The sequence below is a fragment of the Bactrocera latifrons genome, unplaced genomic scaffold (assembly GCF_001853355.1).
Source record: "Bactrocera latifrons isolate USDA-ARS-PBARC rearing strain unplaced genomic scaffold, ASM185335v1 scaffold_159, whole genome shotgun sequence".
Lineage (NCBI taxonomy): Eukaryota > Metazoa > Arthropoda > Insecta > Diptera > Tephritidae > Bactrocera > Bactrocera latifrons.
The window spans coordinates 708,500-718,724 of NW_017535063.1; the positions used below are offsets into that span (position 1 = coordinate 708,500).

The 10,225-nt window shown below is 31.8% G+C and overlaps 3 protein-coding genes across 6 annotated transcripts in view; 1 reads left to right on the top strand and 2 right to left on the bottom strand.

Moving 5' to 3' along the window:
* LOC108966320 (myotubularin-related protein 14) overlaps positions 1-4,407 on the bottom strand; it is a 19,552-nt gene extending 15,145 nt beyond the window's left edge. For both annotated transcript variants that reach the window (XM_018929162.1, XM_018929163.1), the window contains exon 1: positions 3,922-4,407. In XM_018929162.1, the coding sequence (XP_018784707.1) occupies positions 3,922-4,041 (120 nt within the window). In that variant the 5' untranslated portion in view covers positions 4,042-4,407. The remainder of the gene's footprint in view (positions 1-3,921) is intronic.
* A 729-nt stretch (positions 4,408-5,136) lies between these two features.
* LOC108966322 (probable methylthioribulose-1-phosphate dehydratase) lies at positions 5,137-6,318 on the bottom strand. The gene is made up of 7 exons (XM_018929165.1): positions 6,216-6,318; positions 6,108-6,160; positions 6,009-6,050; positions 5,844-5,957; positions 5,619-5,772; positions 5,360-5,562; positions 5,137-5,295 (listed from the first exon to the last, which is right to left on the bottom strand). The coding sequence occupies exons 1-7, from the start codon at positions 6,240-6,242 to the stop codon at positions 5,217-5,219; spliced, it is 672 nt and encodes a 223-aa protein (XP_018784710.1). The 5' UTR covers positions 6,243-6,318; the 3' UTR covers positions 5,137-5,216.
* Positions 6,319-6,647: 329 nt separating this feature from the next.
* LOC108966323 (ATP-citrate synthase) overlaps positions 6,648-10,225 on the top strand; it is a 14,721-nt gene continuing 11,143 nt past the window's right edge. For all 3 annotated transcript variants that reach the window (XM_018929166.1, XM_018929168.1, XM_018929169.1), the window contains exon 1: positions 6,648-6,787. The gene's annotated coding sequence lies outside the window, so the exon portion shown is untranslated. The remainder of the gene's footprint in view (positions 6,788-10,225) is intronic.

The following is a 10,225-nucleotide window of genomic DNA, read 5'->3' on the forward strand; positions in this document are numbered from 1 at the left end:
TCCTACTGTCGTTGGCAAATATAGGATAAAATTGAAGTTAGCGAGAGCGACAACTGTCGGCCTGCCGTCGTGTAGTCGTGCAGCTGTCAAAATAGGTCCGTTAATAAGAACGTGTGTATTTTAATATTTGACAGATGTCGTTCGCAAGCTGTCACGAGCATTGTATTCAACACATAAGTTGCTTCGTCATCAAATATTAAAATTTTTATTATTTCGAAAAATCTAAATCAAATATTTCACGAAAAAAAAACTATTTTCTTAGGACCTATAGAAATACTAATATTTAAAACAAATCAAAAGGAAAAATAAAGATACCTGAACACACGAGTGTTCTAAATCCAAGGATGATCAGCGAATGACAAAATTAGCACCGCTTAACAAATCTCAAGAAAAAGTTTGCTATTGATGTGCTAAGAGATCTGAGGGGTATTTGAGTTGCATTGATTAAGAATTTGACTTCAAAACTTGTTCATCACGTACAGCAATTTGTGTCATTTCAGTAGTGGTGGTAGATGGTGATTTGACTCCTACTTCCCTTAACTACAACATAAAAACTCGTACGTGTTATGCAATTTTTACTATCATTCCTGGTTTTAGCAATCCAAAATCAGCAAAAAACAGCCACTAACAACGGAGTCGCAAAATGACTATAAGCTAGTGTAATCGTTAAACACATCCGCAACCAGAGGTTTATTGGTAAAAAAAAAGCCTGAAAATGCATATGCAAGATAAAAATTTAATTGATATACTCGTAAATATGTGTGTATGAGTGTATGTGGTCACAAGTCACAAGTATATCAAAGACATATCAGTACATATATACACATACATACATACACAAATGCACATGTATTTTAAATTTGTGCAATTTCCTTGTGATTTTTTAAATTTTATCAACAATTAAACGAACAAGCCCGCCGCATCAACAACGTGCTAACCACATCAACAGCCAACCGCAGAGCTTTGTAAATCTATGGTCTTTTGCTGCCACCTATTTATAACTCCGTTAGCGACCAGATAAAATTCGTCCGTCTAGCGGACTTCTGGGGGCGCCGTGTTGTGCAAATCATATGCAACGTACGCACGAAGTCAAATTTAAAAGCAGACATACCCTCGATATTCCACGAAAACAATTTAAAAATAGAAAAGCTGCATTTGTTTTACACAATACTGTATCTATTTATAAATAGCAAGTGTGTGTATATAAACATATGTACATACATATGTAGCTACACCAAAACATAAAAGTATTGGAACGATTAGCTAAAATGCATTTGCTAAAAAATCATACTTCCAATTTATGAAAGTAAAGTCACCTACTCTGATCAAGAGTTATATTACCTGCATAGGTTTATAGTTCTAGACTTTGCATACGCATTAAATTAATTTTTGATTATTGTTTAAAAAAACGAAACCTTTACTTTTGCGACCAAGTGTAATACATATATTTAAATATTTGTGTATAGTGTTTTTTTATTTGATTGTGAAACAGCTGCCCTTGAATAGTGAAAGTGGTAGCGATAAAAATATCTGCATACATACATAAATACACGTGCATTGGAATGTGATAAGTTAAGTTTTGTCACTTTTTACGCATTTTGCATTGTTTAATAAAAAAAGGCATTTTCAAAAATAATTTTTTAAAAACGAAACGGCAACCATAATTATTGCTTGAATTTTATATATTGTATTATGTAAATTCAAAAATTACGAAAATAAAATAAAAATTAGAATAACATTAGACCMAATTTGACCCGGACTGAAGCATTTRAACAGCGCGTGTAAAACAATTTCAATAATTTTCCTTTTAAGATTGTCATCTTTATTACTTTCGTGTGAAGTTTTGTTTACCAAYTTTTGCCAAAGAAAAGAATTTAACAATGAGTTTGCATGAAATGTTGTGTTTCCAATGGAATCACGTCAACGCAATAGTTGAAAATATTGCTGAAATGTTTTGTGGAGCCGTGGGTTTATGAATATGTCCAACCGAAGACGAAAAATAAGCAAAATTGGTCAACGTTTCCTTTAAATGGTGTAGTGCGGTTCATCATGAAGTTGGGTCATAAGGTCAAAAGGCAAAGGTCAAAAAGAAATGCTTTTTGGTCGTAAACAATCCGATTTGTGGGCGAAAATTCATGGATTTTTCACGTAGTTGCCTGATTGGCAAAACACGATACGAGAGTCGTAACTTAGCCACGGTTAACACCAGATATGGCTCCATGTGACTTTTGTTCATTGCAGACATTAAAAGACATTCGCAGAAGACACTGGAAACCATCGCAGATGAGGCTTTTAACAAGGGTAAGGAACTACTAGAGTTGCCTATTAGGAGCCTATTTATAAAAAAATATTTGTATTATAATATGAGATAATGTTTCTTTTTGTCAGTCCGAGTAAAATATTATCAGATGCTATGTACACACCCTTGTACTTCATCTGAAGTATTTACTTTAGAAATGTAGACAAAAGTTTAAAACTTACAAAATCTATAACGACCTCTAGCAAAATTACTGCATTCATTTCGCATTATACATAAATTATTCGCATACATATACACAACAGTTAATGTAATTAATTTTAATTAGCAACATATGTATTTAAGTATTCAAATTTAATGCCTGCTGAACACAATAAGCGCCGCTGATAACCTTCTGCCCATTCGCTCGAAAGTTGCTGTGTGGCATTTCGACGCGTGAGTTGTTGCTAAATACCTATATAAATAAGCAATTTCATATTTCCGCACATTATTCATACATACATAGATATCGAGTATATTTCAATTTTACATCCATACATATTTACAGCTGTTTTGTACTTGCTTTTTAAAGTGTTTTGCTATTATTGGTATTTGCATGACGACAGCAAATGATGAAACAGTTAGTAGGCGTGAAATTTTACATCTGTTATTTTTCAGTAAAAAAAAGTAAATAAAAATGATAACTGTTGTAGCGCAAGATCTAATTCGCTTATCTACAATGCATTCTAAACAAATGTTCGCTGCACACATAKAAATGTATGTGTTTATTACATACTGTGTAAATCTTTATGCACAAGTGCATGTGAATAACCGACACTAGACAACCCCATAGACACTACAACTAGATCTAAAACTCGTTGAAAATGTTGAAAGTCGAACTTATCAGTAAAGTATTAGTTTAAAAAATTGTTAAGAATATCAATTGAACCTAAATGGTATATTTCCAACCAAAATATAACCAGTCATACAATATTATTTAATTAAAATATAATAGCAGTCGCTCTGGAGTATTGGTTCTAAATGAACATAACCTTATTTTGTATTCTTTTAAGAAATCAATGTACATTTGCTGGTCTAGAACCATTAGCACACATTTTTCAAAATATTCATGTCTGATTTCCTACAATACACTTTAACTGCATTGCACATGCTCATCAATTCTTATGTACATACATATATAGCCGCACATGCATATGTATATATGTAAGTGCAAATGTATGTGATTTACAAAAGTGGGTTGTTTAGGCGGCATTTATGACGTTTGCGACATAGCGGCGCCAACACGACCATATACGATGTGTAATATGCCGGTAGCCGAGCATGAAACGACGAAATCGTGTGTAATAACGCAAAAACGTGACTCTTGAATGACGTATTCATAATACTTATGCAAGTATGTGGCTTTTACGCCTAAAAGCGTGCCATGCTGTTCTTTAATATTTCTTAACAATTGCCGCCATGSCACACGGTAGATAAATGCATCTCATCTAATAATCGCACATACAGGACATTGCAAATATAACTTTAACTCGTAAATTACAAATAACATTATAACTGTGGCTACAAATATTTTAATTTAACCAAAATGTATTCTAATTAAGTAGTACTATAACCTACAATTCGATAAATCAATGTTAAACTATGGTAAATAAAAGTAAACTCACTAATGATCCAGGCTCAGTTGTAGAAGCATCGAATGCTTTTTTTGAGAAAACCGACAGTAAATCAACCAAATCCGATTCAATAATGCCCACTTTAACTTTTAAACCCGACTCTTTTGCCATTTTAACTTTTCCTTTGCTTCATCCACCGTCACTTCTTATACCTTGCCTGTGGAAATTGTCAGGCTTAATTTTAAATTTTAACACAAATTCCAGCTGCTAAAAATTATTTTTGTAAACTTAAAAACTCAATCTAAACAAGAATATATTTTAGCAATCTGGGGAGCGTCTGCTACATTCAGAGACCATTCTCTAATGTTTGATGTCAAATATAGAGCTAACAAATACCGTACAAGACTGTACTGCGGTATGCAAAATATTAAACTGTTTTTTTATTTTTGTTGTTGTACATGTATACATTTAACTCAATAACTTTTTTTGCTGTATTGCATGTTTTTTGGCACCGTTAGTTTTATATTTCTTTTCAAATGTATTTTTTGCACATTTATGTTTATTTATATTTGTAGGTGTGTAGTTGTATATTTGCTTTTTTTGTTGACGTAATTAGGAATAAAGTATTTCATTTTGTATTCCTATGCCCCGCACAACACTAATTTCGGTAGACTCGCGTTTCTCCCAAGTGGAGCGTAGTAAATTGCCAACTCTATGAAATAGTTTTCCTGATATATTTCAAAASATCGCACGTTTTAAATCACTGACACCGTATTTATTCGATGAACAAAAAATTATTGAGGATACAAAAATTGTATATAATTCCAATTTGCTTTTTGCGTTTCTAATTAAAGACAACCAGGGGTAAGCGTGTTCGAATTGGTATTTCGTTGGCAAAAGCATAAACGAGAATGACAGCAAATAAAGTAGGGGAAACAGGGCAAAGACAATCCACAGGGGCGGTTCGTAAATTTTTCTGACACATACACGAATGTCATACGAAAACATAAAACCATAAAAAGTGATGCCCTTCACATTTGTGGAACCTATGTGTTTGAATACACTGTAAGATATGAGGTGGTGAAATATTATACTTAGTTTACTATTATACAAAGTTTTAACTAACAGGTTTGATGTTTCGATTTCGGCCAGTTATAACTTTCTCTTTATTATTTTAAATAAGCATCAAACTACGTTCATTACCTTCAACAACGGATGGGAAGTATTTAGTTTTTGTTATTCAAAAAAAAAAAAAAAAAAAAAGACTTAAATTTTTATTAAAGTTTCTTTGTTTATTCGCTTTTAGAAGTAATAATATATACACTTCTCTTATTTTAACTATATTATTAGGTGAACATTTCAGGATTTAACCCACTCTTCCTCATCTCCACGCATATGGAAAAGAGATAATCATAGCACTCAGACCTAAAATCATCATAAATTACACAATCAATAATACATAAGTAAATGTTTAAACTAATACTCTTACATAGTTTTAGCTTTTTCCCAGCTTTTACCCCAAACATACACGCCATGACGTCGAACTAACACCGCACTACAACCGGGATACTTAAGCATAGCAGCATACATGCTATCTGCTAAATCTCGTTCAAATGGAGTGTTCTCAATAATTGGGACGACCAGTTCCTCATCGTATCGTAGATAACGTTTTAAGTCTTCGTCGTAAACGCCCTGTTGAGAACAAAATATAATTATTAAATGAGATTTAATATAATTTTGGTGCGCACTTTAATCATCTCCAAATGTGTGCAGCGGAAGACTTCTCCAGGCCACAATAAAGTAGCCATTACTGCATGCTGCGAATGTGTGTGTATCACAGCTTCCGCTCCTCTATGACGATAAGCGAGCATAAATAAAGGTGTACATTGACTTTTCGTTAGTCTAATTAAAAAAAAAAAAAAACAAATTACAAATGTTACATTCATAACTTTAAAAATTTTACAATAAATTACTTTTTGTAATCCGGTGGTAACATAATATCTTCTCCTTCCTCATCCTGTACGAATAAATCATCTGGTTGCATACGTTCCTTTTGTACTCCCGATGGGGCTATATAAATTTCGTTGCTATGCACATTTTTTTAGCTGAAAACTCTTTGATGTTTTATTCCTACTTACTTATATTTAATACTCATGCCTCCACCTGTGCCAGTTACCCAACTATAATTAAAAATACTTGAAAGTTAATATTTTTAAAAATGTATACTTAATACTTACCCAAGATGATAAAATTGCCGACATAATTCTGGTATTAGTTTTCTAGGATGCTCCTATAAAAAGACAGTGAGAATTGTGTTAAATGAATACAATAAAGATTAAAAATACCTCTGGAAGATCTTTATATAAAGACATATTTCTATCACTACTTTATTTGTTCTATAATGATTCCGCCTGATTCTGATAAGACATTGGAGGATGCGATAAAGAARTCGTTGTAAGAAGTAAACAAGAGAATTGTGGGTTGTGGATTTTATTATCATGCAGTGCTGACAAACAATTAGTACCCTAAAAAGCATTGCCACTAAAAAATTACTAACTCAATTTGAGAGAAAGTATTGGAAAATATTGTCAAACGAGCTTTTCCTAAATTAAATATATGTGATTTGTTACTAACTTACTCCCGTTGGTAAGCGATAATTTGATAAAGCAGCATTAACAGATCTACAAGTTAGTAATATTGATAATTTTTTAGCGGCAATACAGTTGGTAACTCTGTTGTATGGGACAGGCTGGCAAACGAATAAAATCATTTTAATTCGACATTCGTATTCGCTTGCGTTCATTTAACGCGACGTGTTTTTAAAAAAATCTGTATTATTTCAGTGGATTAAATTTGTAAAATAAAATAACCGAAATAAATTTGTACTGCAGATTACTTCTGTACTGAAATTTAAGCAGTAAGTACATATTTATTTAAAGAAAATAAATACCTGATAATGGTGGATTGAAATAATTGCATACAGTTTGATGAAATAATTTGCCTTGTTTGCCGGGGACAATTTGTATGACGTAGGTATTAGGTATTTGGTTGAAGATTGCAAAGAGGAGGAGGATATATAAAATTGCCGTTTAACAAAGGTGTCTCTCGTGAGTGCGATAAATTTTGCTTATTATTGTTGGTATGGCACTGCTTTCGAAGTGAAAAGTCAAAGTAATATCATCATGAAATTAGGCAATGTTAAAATGGTCAGCAACAAAAAACAAAGTTCAGTTAACTAATGCCTAATTCATTAAAGTTGGTTGAACGGGTGCACCAAATGATATAAATACATTGCGTTGAAAAATACAGTGGAATTAACAACATACATGTACGAAAGTTCGAAAAATATACAATTGATTTACGCGATTTTCGTTATCGTTATAATTACAATAATTCCGAAATTTATAAAAATATAGATGTTTATGGTGACACTCTTCCAAGGGGAATAAAAGTCACTTTCGATTTTAACCGAACCGCTCATTAATATTTTGATATGTAACGATTACGACAYAGTTGCGTTACATTACGCTTTACCAAAACTCAGTTTGCAGCTGCTTTTGTTATTGATTTTACCCACTTTCTCTTCTCCAGTGCAGTGTCACAAACCGTTATTGGCTCCAAAGCAAATGAAGAGAAATTTTTTTATACTTCGACAGTGTTTTGCATTTATTACTTAATAAACAGGTACTATACCAAAATATACTAGTATACAAACTTTTGTGCAAATGGTGTACTGGCACACGTACATATATATATATATATGTACATTTATAAACATATATTAATGTTAACGTGTGACTGACTTGTTAAGCCTTGGCCTGCAATCGGAACTGGTAAAGGCAAATAATGTATTGAATATTGCTGTGTAGCTCACCGGATTTGGTATTTGAAAAACTCTAATTTATAAAATTCTCTAAGGCGAAAATCCACAAATCTAAACTACATTTTTGGAAAATACTGCTAAGTCTATATTTCTATTATATTAGCAATATATGTTTGTAGTCTGTATAAATCTTTAATGTACTGTCGATCTGACATAGTATGTATGAATAAAATAATTTGTAGGTAAATTTTAGAATAGCATCCCACGATTTCGGGGTTAAAATGGGTATGTATTTTATATTTGGCGCGATCGCGGGTTGTTTTTAGAAATATCACTATTGAAGTGAATCTAGGGAGTTTATTGAGCATACTAAAGTGAAGTGTCTTTATTTTATGTTCTTTTATACAATTGATTTCTTAAGCCCAGATACAAGATTTCATCTTAAATTGTAAGATGTGCAGAGCTTAGGTGTTAGATGATGTTCTGTCTAATTCTACTTAAAGCGTGTCATAAGTCATAGTTGATTATATACTTATTGTTTATTTATATTATCAATTATTTCTTTATCTTCAAAAGTTACCATATATGTATACTCCGTTTATTGTATGATTATTCGCAATATGTTTTCCGGATATTATTATAGCACCGTCTTTTAAAATATTTATTACTTYATTTGCTTCATTTATCTTAGTACAATTAGTATTATTATTATTATACATGTCAATCTCAAATCAATATTTATTGTTGCCAATCTTAAATCAATATTTGTTGTTTCACTATATTATTTTACAAAAGTTGCTTATATTTACTTCATATTTTATATTTTCAATTATTGCATTATCTATTACCTAGTATGCTTATTATTTAACATGCCAATCTTGAATCAATATTTGCTGTTTCAATATATTCTTTTACAAAAGTGGCTTATATTTACATCGTATTTTATATCTTCAATTATTACATTATCGTCAAAAGTTATCAAATATACTCCGTCTATTGCATGTTTATCCACAATATGTTTTCCGGAAATTATAATAGCACCGTCTTTTACAWTATTTATTACCTTATTTGCTTCATTTGTCTTATCGTAGATAAGAGCTTTGAAAGTGCAGCGCTTGGCCGGATAAAATTCGGGTCAAATCCGGTAACCTAAAACCGGTTGTTGTGGGAATTGTACATATTACAATATGCCGAACTGACTTCGGGCGCAACAAACTTAAGACATGCGCTGTCCGACAGTAGAGCCATTAACTATATAATTTTGTACTTGTAACTCAAATTCATTTTCTTCGCGGAGTGTCACTTATGATGGAAATAGTGTGTAACTTATCCCCCCGTTGATCCGATCCTGCTTCCCTTAGCCCCATATAACTAATATAAAGKTTTTCGAACTTCCGGGTGACTTTATATGTCGGCCAATGTGAGTTACCTTTGAATAAAATCGGGTGAAAACATATAACTACAACAGGCCTTATGTATCTGAAGATATTTACCTGGCTTCAATCTTTGCAAGTTGCAAGAATATGCATAATAAATGAAAATAAAAACTAAATAAATTTAGAAAAAAAGGAAATGTACTCATAGTACTTTTAATGCTAATGTTTCACACGTTTGAAAGTGAATAAACACTAAAAATAAAGATTAAATATTCTAGTAGTTGATTAGAAACTGCAGGTATAGTATCTAAATATTTAGTTAATCTTTTTTTCTAACTTAATTCAACGTCTGAAATAAATTCATTTCGCATTAAAAATCTATCTCAATTCTCTTAGTACTTTGTTAGTATAATTGGGTCTCGTTTTCTATAAATTAAAATTGACAACAATTTGGTTTAGGAAATAGTTTGGTGTTAAGTTTATAGCTTATGTTTCGTATTTCATACATATCTCCTCTATTCACCCTTTAAAAATTGTTGTTGTATTTGAAATAGTTCAACTTTTCTTAATAGCCGTGAGTAAATCAATTTWAAGAATATATTTTGAATGTGTTTTTAAAAAATAAGCAATGTTTGCAACCTTCTATAAGCATTTTTATGGAAATTTAAATACGTATACATGTATGTATACAAACAATAAGTTGTTGATAACGTAGCGCAATGGGAACCTGGAACATTTGAAGGTTGTACAAAGAATGTATAGTTGAAAATATTTTTATACCCTAAATGGGGTATATTAGTTTAACACACAAAATTTTTAACACGAAGAAGGAAACGGTGGAGACACTGATGAGTCAAATTCGCTAACCAAATACTTCAGTTTTTGAGAAGAGTTTTTATCTTAAGGGGTCAGTAGGGTAATATTTAAAAAAAAAAAATTTGTTTTTACATTTTCTGTTCCCATATACCCTTAGAATTATTGTAGAAGAACCCCACTTTATCATTGGAAGRTTTCGAAAAAGGCCTAAAATAATAATCGACGTTCGGAGCGCTCGGAGTGCACATGATTCCGGTCGAACTACTCAACCGATTTGCTTCATATTTTTATGTCCACAAAACGACTGGCTATCGTCCCTATTTCACAATTCATAATTTAT

Excerpts from the sequence above, each read along its gene's own strand:
- LOC108966322 (XM_018929165.1), bottom strand. The coding sequence starts at position 6,242 with ATGTCTTTATATAAAGATCTTCCAGAG. Across the intron at positions 5,563-5,618 it reads CACATTTGGAGATGATTAAA|GGCGTTTACGACGAAGACTT; the intron begins GTGCGCACCAAA and ends TGTTCTCAACAG. Across the intron at positions 5,296-5,359 it reads TGGGAAAAAGCTAAAACTAT|GTCTGAGTGCTATGATTATC; the intron begins GTAAGAGTATTA and ends TGATGATTTTAG.